Source organism: Asterias rubens, chromosome 1 (genome assembly GCF_902459465.1).
Source record: "Asterias rubens chromosome 1, eAstRub1.3, whole genome shotgun sequence".
Lineage (NCBI taxonomy): Eukaryota > Metazoa > Echinodermata > Asteroidea > Forcipulatida > Asteriidae > Asterias > Asterias rubens.
The window spans coordinates 17657762-17675703 of record NC_047062.1 but is presented as its reverse complement, the minus strand read 5'-3'; the positions used below and the strand labels follow the sequence as shown (position 1 = coordinate 17675703).

At 38.6% G+C, this 17942-nt stretch overlaps 1 protein-coding gene across 1 annotated transcript; it reads right to left on the bottom strand.

The window, feature by feature from the left end:
* Positions 1–6984: 6984 nt before the first annotated feature.
* LOC117298637 (heparanase-like) lies at positions 6985–17662 on the bottom strand. Its single transcript, XM_033781959.1, has 11 exons — positions 17657–17662; positions 16976–17079; positions 15669–15818; positions 14690–14826; positions 14096–14269; positions 13107–13305; positions 12229–12480; positions 11698–11812; positions 11247–11359; positions 9937–10089; positions 6985–9178 (listed from the first exon to the last, which is right to left on the bottom strand). The coding sequence occupies exons 1-11, from the start codon at positions 17660–17662 to the stop codon at positions 9019–9021; spliced, it is 1563 nt and encodes a 520-aa protein (XP_033637850.1). The 3' UTR covers positions 6985–9018.
* Positions 17663–17942: the final 280 nt, after the last annotated feature.

Here is a 17942-nt window from a genome sequence, read left to right as displayed (position 1 = left end):
CCTTGGTGCCCTTGAAACACAATGGAAATGTGTGCCCTTTACAAGGAGAAAGGGCATTGGTGCCCTTGTCCTTTCAAAATGAAGCATATGGGCCTGGTTTGGCGTGCTCTATGGTGATTTTGTATTCGTCCTCCATGGTTTTATTTTGTCGGATGGCACATGGCATGCGTGCGGACTATAATGCGTTTTTGCAAAAACAATAATGAGAAAAAATGCAATTCGGATTATTCAAGGGGAAAAGAATTACGGTCAATATAAGTTATATAAGTTGAGAATAAAGTTCGAAACTAAATTGAGTAATTTAGAGACGGATCGTGTATTTGGAAGTAGGTCATAACCATGGAGGTAGAACTGGCACTCGCTTCATGTCAGTTATTACTGTTAATTGTGCCTCCATTACAATTGTTTTCGTAAGTTATAGTAGAAATGACAGGGCCAAGGGTATAGTTGGGGTTTGGTCCGTCTGGCACGTAGCCCACACGCTGGGGTATGACGATGAGAAAGTTTTGAAAGCACGTTGGGCACGCTACGGAGCAACAAACAAAAAAACACAATTCCACAGACTTAGGATCTGCATCACAACAGGTGCGCATTCATCTTAATATGAAAAAGGGAACACAAAATATGCCACAGTTTGGTTCATCAGTGAGGATGGTTTCTGGTAACTTGTTCAAAGTCTTTACATGATTTCCTCTTCCTGATGGCTTTAAATGAATGAAGATGATACATAATAGAATTACCCGTCCCACAAGAAAAGCCCTGTATTTTATATGCCACTTTGAATAAAAAAATGTTGGCCATAATATTTGTAAGGTAAAGTGTTTAATATAAAGTTAATGTGCCTTATCAGTTATCCAGCAATCACGGAAAATGGCACACATTATGGTTGAGGATGGTTTCTGATGAATTGTTTGTTCAAAGTATTTAGATGATTTCCTCTTCCTTCTGGCTTTATACATGTATGCCTCTTTGAAACAACATGTTGGCTACATATTTTTAGGTAAATCGTTCAATATGTAAAGGTTGAGTGTAAGTTTCAGCAATCACCAACATACACAAACATAACAATATACATACTTCCAGACGGGCATGGAGCAACACGATGCAATTATCTTCGACCTGCCCTGAAGAAAACATAGACTAAATACAAACATTTTATTTTATATGAATGCCATTAATATCAACACATACTTATTGTAGACAATATTATCATTACACATAAATAAATTTATTATTTAGGTCATTATTTATTTAATAAAGTGTAACAAATAAAAATAGTGCAATTAATATAACGTTAATGCTGAAAGTTTTACAGAATCAAATTTGGAGTAGCCTGAACACTTACAGCCGTGGAGTGAAAAAAACTTCGCTAGAAAACCTTCCCGTGACGCGATTTTGACGTTTACTAAAATGGGGTCGTGTGGATACAATACAAGTTCAAACGAGGTTCGATTGACGTCACTGTCTCACTTTGCAAAGCATCGCGGCGGGAACATGTCTCGAGACACACCTGTCAAACCCTACTCAATGATTGAATTTACAATAATGAAATAAGAAAAATGTATTCGACAAAGTTCAAATTAAATGGGGCTATTGCACTATTATTTTGTCAGAACACATTTCGGAAGGGAACGCAGGTAACAGAACCCGGTGCACGTATCGAAAACAAATTTAGGGTTCTCCCCGGTGTTCCTGCGTTTGATTGGCAGCATAATTATATTGCGCCACAGCACATTGTAAACCGTTACATGTCGCTATGTAACAGGAGTATAGGTCTCATACTTTCCAACGTAGTCCCACATACCTTGCAGAAAATTACCCACAGAGTGAGTGAACATTTTTATTCTTTTTTGTACACGAAGTACATTTATTTGCACAATTTTACAAACTTGCTGCAATCAATCTAGCATGGGACCCTTGCTTAATTGCTCTTGGTGAGGGGTTTTATAGTGTTTATGAAATAATTAAAAATATTAAAAAATTAAAAGTTCACAGATTTACAAATAACTTACAGGGTTTACAGAAGGTAATGGTGAAAGAATTCTCTTGAAATATTATTCCAAGAAATGCTTTACTTTTCGGGAAAAAAAACATTAAAACAGCATCAATTCTCGATATCGAGAATTACGGATTTATTTTAAAGGCAGTGGACACTATTGGTAATTACTCAAAACAATAATATTAGCATAAAACCTCACTTGGTAACTAATGGGGAGAGGTTGATGGTATAAAACATTGTGAGAAACGGCTCCCTCTGAAGTGACGTAGTTTTCGAGACAGAAGTAATTGTCCACGAATTTGATTCCGAGACCTCAAGTTTAGAATTTGAGGTCTCAAAATCAAGCATCTGAAAGCACACAACTTCGTGTGACAAGGGTTTTTTTTCTTTCATTATTATCTCGCAACTTCGACGACCGATTGAGCTCAAATTTTCACATGTTGGTTATTTTATGTTTATGTTGAGATACACGAAGTGTGGGCCTTGGACAATACTGTTTACCGAAAGTGTCCAATGGCTTTAAAGACTACATTTCTCTGCAATATTTTAAAGACACTAACAAAATATGTTAATTTGAGTGGAGAGGGCAGCCTATTTGTTGAGTGTGACCATGTGACTATGTACGTTTGTTAAAAAATCATGTGACAGGTAGCCTACACATCATTATCGCTCCATTTCCCAAATTGACAGACTTCCTTCTATTGTTTTTTTCTTCGTTTTTTTTTGTTTTTTTTTTTGGGGGGGGGGGTGGACACATGCACACACAACTCTGCACAGAAAGCCTCATTCCGATTTGAACCAGTTTTCGTAGCAGTTACAAAAATATCCAACTCCCGAAAACAGTCGTCGGACTCTAAAAACAAAGTCAACAGCCTCCCAGCTGATAGGAACAATGGACCCGTAAAACCACAACAGAAGGTCAAATAAAAAGAAGAAGTACAAAATACCGAATAATTACGCTAATGTACGTAACAGGACTATCCCGAATTACAGCATGAACTTCGACCGTTGTTTATCTTGACGCTATCGACCTAAATGAGCTGTTGCTGTGTGTGCATATTATAAATGTATTGCATGAAGAGGTTGATGGCCTACATCAGCTGTCTTTTGCGAGCTCGGTGGTAAAGTAACAGCATTGTTCACCTAAAGGTCATCGGACATCGCGCCACATTTCGTTATTTTATTGTTTTATTGTTGTATACCAACATTATAAAAACAGCAGGAACAATGGAGTATGCCTAATACATTCAAATGCCGATTTGGTCTTCACTGTCTTTACTTTGCGCGATGCTGAAAAAGATCAATACTTGTGACACTGAATGGGATGTTTTATTGTCAATCAATGAGATCACCGGCCTATACAAACACCGGAGGACATTCTACAAAATGACACCTTGGCGCTCAATTGGCACTCAACGTGGTGCTTCCCTTCCTTTTGTATATCTTTCTGTATTCTGAGAATTCCAGGAACTCTTTAGAGGGGACTAGGCCTACTAACTGCATCAGAGGAAAAGAAGTAGGTCTGGGGGCACATTATTTGTGGCAATTATAATATAAAAAGACCGGTCAAAGTTTGAGCTGACTTCTTCACTCCTGGTCCAGTGAATCGTTAATATGTTTTGTTTTAATTGTTACGAAAGAAGCCCAGATGAAAGAGTAAAACGAAAAAACCGCTTCATCAAATAACATGAGTTCAATGATGGCGCGTGTTTTTATTTTTTAGGAAAACAAAATGTGTAAATTTACAAACCCACACACAACCGAAGATGCCTAGAAATGGAATTCCTCATTTTAATACTTCCGGTGCTAATGCATATATGTAGACCCATGGAGGAATAAATTAGGTAGACCTATCTGAGATTTGTTAAACGATGCATTTATTATTATCATTTAGTTGTTGTACTTTGTGTTCATTCAAGTCTGGTGGTCATTACGAGTTGATGGCAAGTTCAAGTTTTGTCTAAATCTACTAAGTATAAGTTATAAAAATAAATGTACAATTACCCACCCGTACTACCAGTCTGTTTCGATCAGCCATCGGAAGAAGCAACTAAACATGTACCAGCAACTCAACAAACCGGAAACCCGGCAGTAAAGGCGGAAGGCCTACTTGGATGATCCAGAAAATGCATAAATAGGCGATCTCCAAGGGGGCGTCCATCTGTAAAATGTCTCCTTTTTAAATCTTTGTAACCAATTAGAGATTGGGAGAGCAACTTTGTCAGTTGCATTTTGGACCATTGGTACATGAATCCAAATATTGCATAGCCTACTCGGGACTTGAGGAAGATGGTGCCAGCATGTATGAAAATAGACCTGCAACTGCAAAAGAATTCTAAATTAAAAAATGGCAGCTTTACAAGACAACCACTATTAGGATCAGACCTGTGTGTAGGCCTACTACTATAGAGTGAACCTGTTAATCCATCATCCTATCACGCCCTACCCAAAAACGTAACTTGATGTGCTCGTGCAAACAGGCCTACTTAAACTATCACATTCCAAACATTTATTGAAATGAGTTGATTACTTTTCCTAAAAGAAAATATATTGGCGTATGAATGCTTTGGATGCGAAACTATTTTTGTAAAGTTTTTGTTACGTTAAAAGTCTGAATTTTTGTTCCACGGTCACTTATAATCATGGAGAAAGAATATTATGTTTCATCTCCAAAGTGTATGCTGCGCCTGTTTATTTATTCATTGTATAAACTGTTGATCTAGTTTTCATGATTATAAATGCAATTTATTATTTTATCAGTGACAACTTGTCCAATGGCTTGTATAGTCTTCATGAGCATATCATGTTCACGCGAGGACTGAGTCCTATTTATGCTACTGTCCCTGACAGCACCATACAATGTGCACGACCACAACCCATGATCAACTCCAATGTCGCCGCTGGTCTCTGTGAACTTGATAAGCACTTTACAGCTGTAATATTATGATATCAGCTGTTCAAGGTTCAGCCTGGCTAAACAGATAGACAATCCTGGATCTCATCACGAATCAGCATTGTGAATTGTTTCAGTAGGCTTGTATAGTCACTTTTATAGTATACGAAGAAACTAGGCATATATGCCAACTCTTTTGAACATCTTTCTTTCCCAGGGTATCACCATTGGGGGAGATGTTTGGCCAAAAGGACTGCATACCGTCTGCAAACCCAGATATGGCCCGATTTTCGACGAAATAAGTTTTGTTCTTCTCTTTTTGGCGAATTGTGACAGGTGATGCTTTTTAAACTATACGAACACGGACAATGCACGAGCCATGCAAATTTGTCCGTTTTTAAAGTAGTTTGGCCTACATGGATGATGGATGAGATATAATTTGGATCCCACCAATAACTCATTTTTAGGTCGTTTTTTAATTAACCACGTTAATTTGCGATTTGTTCGTGTAACATCTTAACATTAAATCTTTCTTGAGTCTATAACGAATAGCTAATTAAAATTTTGTCAATCAGCCCCCCCCCCAAAAAAAAAAAAAAACAACAACAACAACAACATTGATGTCATTCAACCATTTCAACCAAATGAAAGGACAATTTTTCCAAGGATATAGTTGCGGCTGCTCATGATGATTAGTGAAGGTTTTTTCCAATTTATCCCTCGTGATACTCCATTCATGAGTTGTTTTTAGTTCAGGTGTGGCGGGAGATTCCGTATGACGAAGCGTGCAGGCGTTTCGTCTGATAGCGCCTTTTTTTGAATAAACTTCCTTCAGCACGTGTTCATCTACCGGGGTCACACACCCACACACACCCGGGGACAAAGTGCACTATGACACCATCAGATTTTAGGCACAAGGACGCAGAAAATTAGTATTATGTAGTTTTGTTATTAAACAAGCATTTGACAGCGCTTCTTCCAAGGATTACATAAACCATGGAGGTTCTACACTAAAGACAAAAATATTATCCTGGAAAGACAACTCACAAACACCTATAATACTGAGATTAAGTGTTAAAGGCACTGGATACCTTTGGTAATTGTCAAAGACCAGGGTGTATCACAAGCATAACACAACAAATCAGTGAAAATTCGGAATCAAATTGGTCATTGAAGTTGCAAGAGAATAATGACAGAAAAACATCATTGTTGCACAAATTTGTGGTCTTTCAGATGCCTAAGGTCTTCAGGCCTGAAGTATTTTATCAGATTCAAATATTTGAGTGAGCAATTATCTCAAAAACTACATTACGAGGGAGCCGTTTCTCACAATGTTTTATACTATCAACAGCTCTCCGTTGCTCATTACCAAGTATGTTCTTATTCTAACAATTGTTTTGAGTAGTACCAATTAGTGTCCAGTGTCTTTTTTTCAGGCAAGTCAGAATTTGTTAAACACCATGACAACATCCACGGGTAGTTGCAGCGAAGCACATATCAAACAAGATCAGGTTTGGGTTCAACCACTGTGTGCCGGCTAAAACGTGTCCTTATCAATTTGAATCATTTCAAATTGAGATAAATTTCTGTCAAGGCTGTGTATCTTGCTGGTTTTGCGTGTCCCATCGTGTCCCTGTCCCAACAGCAAAGTTCATTGAACGACACGAAGTGCAGCTTTTTGATAAGCACACACAGAGACAAGTTTTTTTTGGTTATGCCATAAAACAACATGGGATACAAACCGTGTTTTAGCCAAACGTAGTAAGTTAAAGGAACACGTTGCCTTGGATCGGACGAGTTGGTCTATTAAAAGCGTTTGAAACCATTTGTTATGAAATGCATATGGTTAGAAAGATGTTTTAAAAGTAGAATGTATAATGACCAACACAAGTATCACTCGAAATTGCACGGTTTTCCTTTTACGTCGCGAACTAACACGGTCGGCCATTTATGGGAGTCACAATTTTGACTCCCAAAAATGGCCGACCGTGTTAGTCGACAGGGTAACAAGAAAACCACGCAATTTCGAGGCATATTTGTGTATAGATCATTGTATTCTACTTTTAAAACATCTTTCTAACCATATGCATTTCATAACAAACGGTTACAGAACGCTTTTCAAAGACCAACTCGACCGATCCAAGGCAACGTGTTCCTTTAAAACACCAGGAGACCGGTCAAATCCTCTCAAAGTGGTCCGGCTGGTTACTGGTTAGATCAGTTTTGAAAAACATCTCTTTTTAATTTGATATGGATTGGTAAAAAAGTTGGTGGAACAGTGAAGTGACAATATAAAACTGGTCCTGCTGGCTAGCCACTGAAAAGGTTAAGGGCAAATCCTGGTTATAGTTCAGTTGATATTTCCATCCAATTGATTTGCTTACACAATAATACACATAAAGGTACTTTAGATACACTTGTGGGGAAGAGAGAAGTGGCGGGTGTACCCTAAAAGCAAGCTTGTTTGGGCGGAGTCCCTCATATTCAGGTACCTGGGATACAGGCCTGCTGGGATAAGGAATTACTGAAGATTTATAACTCACTTTTGTCTAACTTGTAAAACTACATAATCAACAGAATTGAAAGAACTTGAGAAAGTACTGAGTATACAGTGCTATTGCACACATCGGTGTATATGGGTAAAAAAAGCAGAAGAATATTCTTCATCCCCGATGTAAAAATAACATCTGTTAAAGAGTTGAAAAATATTCATAAGACTAAAATTAAACATTTGCACCTAATTTTAAAAATTTAAGATGATGTCAGGCATGTGTCCGGTTGTATTAGGTTTACTGGCCCGACGCTAAAAACACTGGTCTCACTCCTGTAGTCCAGTGTTAGGTTCAAGCCCTGTAAGGTAATGGTATTCTGACTAGCTGGTACCCAGGTATTATTTTTTTTCCCTCCTTTTTATCATTTTAGTGGATGGCCCATTGTGACAAGCTTTTATATAACCCTCCGTTCAAAGTAAATCCTTGTACTGAGTATATAGTGCTTATCTGCATAGGTGTATATGGGTAAAACCAAAGTGGGTTTTATTTCCACGGAGGGAATTATTTATAAAAACCAAAGTTAAAACTCTTTATCCCGATGCAAATTTCCATCTTTTAAATAGATCCTTGTTATTTTGATTGAAGGATTATTTGTCACCAGCGCAAACCACTCACAGTGCATTTGTTACAAAACAAACAAAGTGCATTTCCGTTACATCTTTCTTGACTATAATAACACTCAAGACCACATCATAAACAGCAGTGTAAAATGCCCTCACAGTGGATGCCAGAATACAATATTCAACAGTTTTAATAGATGGAAATTTGCATCCGGGATAAAGAAAATTGGGTATAACCAAAATTAAAATTTGTGTACAGTTTGTTTGACTCTTACAGATTTATCCTCCTGTAATTATTTTGTTTGTTTATTTTATTACAAAGGTGTACTCTATTACAAAAAAAGTAATATATTATTTCAGTTGAAAATATTACAGAGAAAAAAGACCCACCCGCCCATTACTACACTATAGTTACAGTGTGTGACGTAATTCATCATTGAACGAGCCCAAAAAACCAAAATGCGAAAAATTATGTCCAAGCAGGAATCTGTAATTGGAATATACAATCTGAGAAACATTCCATGAAGAAAAGTTTCTCAGATTGAAATGCTTTTTTTTTTTTAATCCCTTTCTATAAAAGCACACTCTTTGGAAGGAATCGTTTCTTAAAATGTTATGTATTATCAACAGCTTTAGTGACTCTTTTACAAAAATATTTTTGATGGTAATTAATTGTTAGAGATATTGCCTTCATTTAATATGCTCTATGCATCAATGATTACCAGATGCATGTTTAATTAAAACATTTCAATCGAGATATGTATAATAAATTCAACTTTGATAAAATTAAAATTACTTTAATAAATACATATAAATTACTGTACTATAAAAAAAATCAGTGTATACAAAATTTGTATATAAATCATAAACAATGGTACTGTTGTCAACAAGTTATAGTACAATTCAATCATTAACTGTGTTACAATAAAACAAAGGAAAAACATCTAGGTTTCTTTGGTTAGCTTTAAAATTGCAATTTTTCCGTATTGCCAACGACCTTAAAGTGGATGGAGTTTACTTACATATTTTAAGGTTTGCCTTTGGAATCACATAGAACCCATAGGTCAAAGGGAGAAGTTTGATCTTCTGTTTGGGTGTTAGGAGTCTCGAACTCAGCTCAGGGAACTGTCTGTCATTTAACATCTCCAGCTTGATATTGTTAAGGCTCACATATCTAATGCAGAGGGGGTAAAGCAATATAGGCTTGAGTTATGGTATTTCATTCGGTGACTGCTCAACATTCTACAACCCTTTGTTGCGAAACCCCTTGTGATCTCTACACGCTATTATTCGCTCTTTGCACAGATCTGCTCTGCATTGTGCATTCTACAACTCTTTGTTGCAAAACCCCTTGTGATCTCCACACGCTATTATTCGCTCTTTGCACAGATCTGCTCTGCATTGTGCTTCTTCTTTTTTCCCCAAAAAAATGCAATGAAGATGAAGACAGACCCATGCCAGGTAACAAGCTACTGGGCAATCTCGGTGGTCTAGTTGGTATGACACTTCTCTAGAACTACAAAGGTCGTGGATTTTAATCCCAACCGAGTGATATGAGTAAGCACTGAGTGCTACTAGCCCACATCGGTGTGTCTGGGTAAAACTAAAATGATTATTCTTTATCCCTGATGCAAATTTAACATCTAGTGCAGTACACGGTGCCAAAATATAGGATTTGAACTGCCTCTAGCTACCAGGCAATCTCGGTGGACAGTGTCTAGTTGGTAAGACACTGCTCTAGAATTGCAAAGGTCCTGGGTTCTAATCCCACCCGACTAATATGCCTGTGATTTTTTTCACAGAGCTCAGGAAAGTACTGAATATACAGTGCTAACACACATCGCTGTATATGGGTAAAACCACAATTAACATACTCTTAACAACTTTTAAGTTGCCTCGGATATCCCCCATATTACAGCCGAGCCTACTTACCTAGCCTGTATGCCATCCGTTCCACTAGGGGTCATCAGGTGCTCCTCTTTAGTGTTATTTCCAATGGTACCTTGCAAATCGAGTTGATAGCTGTTTGATTTGTGTAGATTGATCACAATCAAAGTCACAGCTCCAGGACTGTACTTACCATATCTGAAAGAGGAACGAAGCATTTTCAAATTCATCAATGACACAAATATCGCATTGCCAGATAAGTTGTTTGTCAAATCCGTACATTAAGGACTTCTCCCGTTGTTTTGACACATTTTTTAGGCATGTCTCCATTGGTTTTGGAAAGCAAAGCATGAGACTCCTCGCTCTGTCAAAACACCCAAATCCCTTTCGTTAAAATCCTCAATGGGTAGACGTGCTCATGTTTGTTTGTCACACTGACCCCAGTGATATTCAACTGTGAAATATTACTTTGACTATTGTGTCTTACAAGGTCTATTTGCCTTTTGGGGTTTCGTTTTGAATACTAACACATTTTTATTAGATTGTCACATCTTTTTTTATGAGCAGGTTGAATCCTTTGGTTTTAGGAGTTTATATCAGTGTTATTGTTGTGATCCCGCAACAAGGAGTTAGAGTGTTGTGTATATTATTGTTAGTGTATAGCCTAATCATACCACAGCACCAAGAGCCTCATTACCACTTTATGCAGATACAGTTAGTATTGACCCCTTGCACGCGCATCACACGCGCGACTGATGCCATGCTCACCATGTTGGTGGGCAGTTAGGTTTACGTGTATTAACGCAGCGTCGCCTAAAATGCGCACTTCACTGCATAACACACAGCATACTCTATGCATAGAGATATATATGAAAACGCACAGTGAAATTTCCCACCAGTATGGCGCATTCAAGATTTTTCTGATGATGACGTCAAGTGAAATGGGTCAATACTGTAATAATACTGTAACTCCTCTGCTGGTTTCAAACAACAATGAAGAAAACTGGACAAAGTTTCTCTACTCTCCGGACATCTAGAGGCTTTTATGCAACACAGGCCCACCAGTGGCTCCATCAAGGAGGCAGGCTGGCGCCCTCTGCTGGCAGATTTGGGTACAGTTTGCATAGGTTTTAGATGTACAATGTACTGTTCATACCTTGTTTGGGTGCGGTGGGCATAAAAGGTTCCGAGGCCGCATTATAAATATACCTTGTTTGGGTGAAAAGGGGATAGGTTTTGGGTATGTACTGTACATACCTTCTTTGGGTGCAGTGGGTATAGAAGGATTTGAGACCGTGTTATAATTATACCTTGTTTGAGTATAGTTGGCATAGGTTTTGGCATACTGTTCATACCTTGTTTGGGTGCAGTGGGCGTAGATACGTAGAGTCTCAGTCTGTATGTTTGTTGATACATTCAGAACTCTCTCACCAACGAGCCGTTTGTGAATGTACGCCACCCAGTAAACCTAAGGAAGTCAAAATTACAAAACTTAATTTGAAATGCTTTAATTAGAAGTGTTTTTTTGTAAATACTCAATAAACTGAAGACCATAAAAACTCTGTAATTTACAGACATTTTTGAGGGCCTCTGAATTATTAGTGAGGTTCGTCACAGTGGGGTGCACCCAGATACACCTACTCAAAAAGAAGCAAATTGGTCAAGTGGTGTACTGGAGGAAACAAACAATGAGGCTAGAATAACAAGGATTCCAGCCCTTTCTTTAAATCTACAGAGCTGAAGTCCCGAATGAAAGGCTATTTAACAGAAATTGAAATTTTAATGTCAAATGGAAGTTTCACTCACAGGTCTCGCCTCAGTGTTGGTACCATCCACAAGTCCACAAAATCTTCCAATGAACTGCTGTTTCATGACTACATCCAAGCCATTCTTTGCCCCTGTTCCAAGTTTGTCTAAAAAGCTGATGAAGAGTGAAAGAGAAAATAGCGGTTAACATTTTTCACATATTCGGAGCATCAGAAAGAACTGCTTTGTTGTCGGGGTGGATTCTTCCAGATCATTACAGCAGCCTTAAGCATGCTTGACTCCCAGCACACCATCCAGCATAAGAAAGTGCCAAGATGACTCGATAAAAGCACTTTTTTTTTCATACTTCATGTGAAGGCAATTGCGAAGGCAATTGCGAAGCCAATTTGAAGTCACAAACTTGCAACAAGTCATTCACTCAGGTTGGAATTAGCTCAAGTCTTGCACAATATTCACAGCGATCCCTGCGAATAAAGACTTGTAGCGTCAAATAAGCTTTGTGTTTGCATATTGCATAAAGTTTGAACCTCACTTAAAAATATTTTGAGAAAATGATTTAGTGAAACTTACGGAAAACCACCAACATATCTATCAGAAATTCCTGACACTCCTCCAGGTACAGAATCTCCGGTTTCTGTCAGCCAGATCTTTGGACGATGTGGTCGATACTTTCTGACCTGCTTCCTCACTTCATGGATCTCAAAAGCAAGAGTGTTAAGGACGGCAGGATCATAAAAGTCATCAAGACTGGCTGTTTTTACTTGGAGGTAGTAACTGTGAAAGGTCGTCACATTTGTGCAGTTGCCACACTCGGAAAGGAATCTGTAGGTTTATAGTATCATAATTCATAAATACCTGGGACAGTCTGTTTGATAAGGTGTGGGTTGCAGTAGCACACCATGGGAAAATCTCTTTTGAGTGGTGTTGTTTCTGAAAAGAGCTGGTGGCTGACAACGCAACGTTTTGGGATCAGTACGCTCTGATTTGTCTTCTGGAACAGTCTGATTGGTCGAGAGAAGTTCACATGACCAATTTACGTGTAACGCAATCAATCTTCCTGGTACTCAATCTAAAATCTGTTAGCACCCGCGTTGCACATAACCGTTGAGCAATTTGTCTCTTCACAGAACGGAGCCCGAGGTTATGACAGGAAATGAAAATGTACAGAAAAGTTTTACAGATTTTCCAAAATGTTTACTGTTTTTAACAAAAAGGGCATTTTTTATTAGACTTAAAAGATTAGTGAATTGGTCTTAACCTGCCGTTTAAACCCTTGCAGGGTTGTACCTGTGCGACAAAGGACCATGCCTTCAACTCAGCACAACTGGTTTACCGCAGGTAACTTAAAACCTGTTTTAATCCTCTATTATGATATAATTTTTTGTTTGTACCATGGGGCTACAGCACGATCAAGAGCAAGAGGCATTTTAAGAGTCAAATTCAGTTACCCTTCTAAGAATGATATCGGATGTCCCTCAAGTTTTTGTCCCTCAAGTTTCTGGTGAGGCTTAGTTACATCTGGGCCGATGATGAAAGACTTGGCCGTTTTCTCTCTCACTGTCAAGACCTCTTGCAGCCTAATGTAGTCTGCAGCAACTTGTTTTGGGCTGATACTAACATTCATAGAACGCTTATAGGCATCCGGCTCTATGTAGAACACAAAAAAAATTTAATCAGTTAGATTTATTTAGTTAAAGGCAGTGGACACAATTGGTAATTGTCAAAGACTAGCCTTCACAGTTGGTGTATCTCAACATATGCATAAAATAACAAACCTGTGAAAATTTGAGCTCAATCGGTCTTCGAACTTGCGAGATAATAATGAAAGAAAAAACCACCCTTGTCACGCGAAGTTGTGTGCGTTTAGATGATTGATTTCGAGACCTCAAGTTCTAAACCTGAGGTCTCGAAATTAAATTCGTGGAAAATTACTTCTTTCTCGAAAACTATGGCACTTCAGAGGGAGCCGTTTCTCACAATGTTTTATACCATCAACCTCTCCCCATTACTCGTCACAAAGAAGGTTTTATGCTTAATAGATATTTTGAGTAATTACCAATAGTGTCCACTGCCTTTAAGTGTGTTTTTTCTGTGAGTTCATTTGATCCAGATACTTACTTGAATGAAGATAGAAGTGCTGCAGAAACATGCGCGAACAATCCAAGGGGGCATGTTTGGGCAAAATAGTGAACAGAATTCGAACAAAGCAAGAATAATACAAAAAAGGCTGGTGTAATCAACCAGAACTTTCATCAACAGGATTAGAAATTGGAACTTAAGTTTTCATCATGTACAGAGTTTGTTTAGTAAGCTATACCTCAAGACGTGTAAGTGTTTACACACAATTTCTTTATGTATAATGCTGCCTATAAACAGACACTACACTGACAAAAACCAATCTTTCCTGTTGTACAAACTTATTTACAATATTGTTTACCATTTCCGAGCTGCCAAGCTGTGACGTTGTAACCTCTACCATCGTTATACTTCAACAGAGCCTCAAAGTTGGTTGGATTCCAGGTGTTGTCTCTTCGCCAAAATGCATTCACGTCAAAAATAAATGACCAACCCACAGAACGGCTGAAATCATTGATCCGGTCCCAGTCAGTACCTGTAAAATGGCAAACAAAAGACTCTATTGTCATTCTTTTCCCTGTTGAAACAATTGAAAAGCGTAACCTTAGAGCTCTCATTGTTCTAACATAATAGGGGACTGCTGGTTTGGTCGAGTCATTAGAATGTTGGGTTTAAGAATAGTTTTCATTTTGAAAGTAGTTTTGTGAGTAGTTTTGTGTGTAGTTTTCATTTTCTTTCAGAATCTGAGAGGGATTCAAGCCTGGAATTTCATCTTTGAAAGGGCAAGGCCATTTTCATTATGCAAAAGGCACTTCGATTGGAAAACCTTAAAGTCTATGGGAAACTTTTGAAGGGGCACCAAGGCAAAGACCGTGGGCAACATACACCCATAGCCTCTGTGGTCTCCTCATAGTTCCAGGCCTGCGGATTTGGGAAGTTAAAATATGGTTGTTACCTGTGAAAAAAAACTTTTTCATTCTCGCATTCGATGACAATGATTTCTCTTTGAAGGTGGCGAAGTTAGCTCTGGTTCCACCAAAGCGTAAATATGAAGGGGAGAGTCCCTTGGCCAGAGTTTGGAGTAACACAGAGCTGTAGGAATTAAACAATCAAAACAAAAATTCTGTCTCATGGTGAAAACTTCAACCAATCTCTCTTAAGGTGTAGTTCTACAAACAATTTAAAAAACTCTTTCAGGACAGGTTATTTGTTGGCTTTTCCTTTTCAAAGATGACAAAGTCCGAGTTTCATTCTCCCTCTTTGGCTTCATCAATGTTTATTCAAGTATGGTTTGGGGTTGAACTTGAACCACCAACCTCAGGATTAACGTGCCAGTGCTCTACCAACTGTGCTTTCTAGCCCTATAGACCGTATTGAATAACCCCTTTTTGCGATGAAAAGTCGCCATCTTGTAGGGCAAACCGTATGCGCGTCCAAACGCATACATCATCGAAGCACGCAACATTTCCGATTTGATTTCTACGGCACATGCACGCACACACACACGCACACGCTCAGACGCCATCTTGTAGGTCAGATATTTGAGCCGCGTGATATCATATTCAATACGGTCTATAAGTGTGGTCTCACTAAGAATCCCTATTTTCTTAATATCTTTGTGCGGGGTTGCCAAGTAGGTAACAGTTGTATGTTATGTAACATGAGACTGTGTTTTTCCAATTGCCATTCAGCAACATCATCAAAACCAAGGGATTACTTGCCTGCTGTCATCTTAAACATTGTTTAATAAACTCGCAAGTAAGGGCTGGAAACACCAAGTCCTGGCACATGGTGTTAACTGCACCGTTTTCTCAAAAGTTCAATGCTCTGTCTTCCCTTATCAGTGTTATTTGCTAACTACCTCAATTAAAAGTTTGAAGGCCTCTTCGTCAGTTTCACGAAGTAGGAGGGAGCTGCAACTTGGAAATTCTTACCTCAGGTTAACATTGTGCCAGTGTTTTCTTAAGTCTCCGATGGTCCACGCAACGGACAGGTACCTCTCATCTGTGACATGAATAAGGCGACTTTCATCGATGGACACCTTGACATTTTCCAGCGGGTCTTCAGAAATTTGATCTCCATCTCTAGTGTACAAAAACAATGTTTGAAATATTTCAAGCGGACAAGAAACATTCCAAGGCCCAACTTCAATAAAATTGTGCTTACTAGAATAAAGGTTTCCAGCCATACTACATGTCACAAGTACAACCTGCTCAATTTTGCTTAGCAGAAAATTGTTAAGCAATATTTTCTGCCCAATTTGTTTTTAAAGCATGTCTTTGATATATCATCAGCATCACACTACAATCTGTCTCTCAATTCACTATATTTAAAAGCATTTAACCCTGAACTGCCATTCTGGATGCAGTGCTATTGTTGCGATACATTTAAGATGTTGAGAGTTTGTTCCACAGTCAAGAGCTCCCCCCCACCCTCTTGCTGACAGACCTTTAGGCACTGTCACACGAGGCAACTTTCACAAGTAACTTGAGGGCAACCAACTGCAGTGCTGTGCATGCTACAGGATCACTATGGTAGCACTTGAGTAATTTTTCAAACAGTGTCTTATCATCCCCAATAAAAGAATGTGAACATTTATATGTTTTATGCATTTTCTTCTTGAGATTGCCTGGAAGTGGTTTCCTGTATATTGCCTTGGGAGACATGGGCCGAATGTTTCAGTCTCCAGACCTTCAGTACTTGGTCTATTCTTGAGTAAAAGTTCAAACCTGCTAGCCTTTTATCAAGGCCTTCACTGCATAAACAGCAGAGCGCCTGGGACGACCATGCGTGTGTGTGGTCTCCCGTTACAGTCACTTGGAATCGCGGCTCTCCAACCAAGCCTTGAAGGCATTGACAAAAGGCTACAAACCTGCAGGGGTTTGTGTTTTCTACCTTGATCTGCAACTCGTTAATCCTTGAATAAGTGTGACTACAAAATGTGGCCTTAGACCATCGTACAACAAACACAACGCCCAGGCTTATTATGGTAAATTGTTGACTTTTTTTCCACCGCCCTTTGTTCGCCATTCACATTTTCCCAACCAGTCAACTACAATGTTGAGCACGTTCGAGCGAGGCACTAGTCGACCATTGGTTGATTGTGCCTGGTACCCAGGATGTATTGAATGCATAGGTAACCATTGAACATTGACCAATGGTCGACTTAATAGTGCCTCACTCGAACCATGGAGAAATAATTGATTCCTCCATGCTCGAACTTGCTCATTGTTATACTCACCTGTTGTTGTGTGCTGTAGCTGCATAGCATGTAGAAACTACAAGGAAAATTACGACGCCAGACGCACAAAGTCTGCTCACTGCCAATGAATGGCTTTTAAAAGTCTACATAATGTCAAAGGAAGAAAACAAATCTGAAAAAAGAAAAAGGTTTTTATTAGTTTGCTTAAAAATTGTTTTAACATGAATAGGCTAATGGACAACTATTTTTATAAACTAATTGTTGTACAAAACAGAAAGTCATAAGCCATTTTGTAATGGTGACACTTTTGGTCTTCTGCCAATAATCACCTCGGCTTGTGTGGACAGTTTGTTACATATTTGCGACAGTGATAGCATTCCAACTCAAGACACAGGCGAATGGAAATGTTCTTGCATGACTAACTGCTGGCCCCCGCGAGACTACTGCTCTCACGACGGGACTAAGGTCCAATTTAAATGGGGAGTAATCGGGAGACAGCAATCTCCCAAGAAAGCAGCAGTCTTGCTCGCAAGATTTCACACCACAGTCGTCAACTATTCTGTTTATTCTGAACTTCTGGTCACCTGAAAACAAGAGCCTGAAAACAAATTGTACACAAGGCCCCAATAATTACTTATTCCATAATAACAAAGTCTGATTAACATTGATTTGGAATTTCATCCAAATGTCGTCCAAGTTTTTATTTATCTAAGCATCTACCTCCATGATCTAAGAATATAAAGATGTAATTGTAACCTTTGTATCTGTTTGGTAGGAAGCATAAAATAACCTTGCATTGAAACTTGTGGGGGGTGGGCAACTTGAACTTATAATATAATTATTAGTAATAAAAACTAATAATATTACCAACAATATCGCAAAAATTACAAGATTTGTTTTTTGCTCCAAGGCCAAACCAAATCTTACAAACTTCTTCCAAGTTAATTTCCTCAAACCATATTTCAATAGCAAAACAACAAGTTTCCGTGTGGCGCCAACACTTTTT

Coding starts and splice junctions, on each gene's coding strand:
- LOC117298637 (XM_033781959.1), bottom strand. Junction 12,481..13,106: donor CCGATATCATTCTTAGAAGG/GTAACTGAATTT, acceptor ATAAACCTACAG/ATTCCTTTCCGAGTGTGGCA. Junction 11,360..11,697: donor CCAACACTGAGGCGAGACCT/GTGAGTGAAACT, acceptor TGACTTCCTTAG/GTTTACTGGGTGGCGTACAT.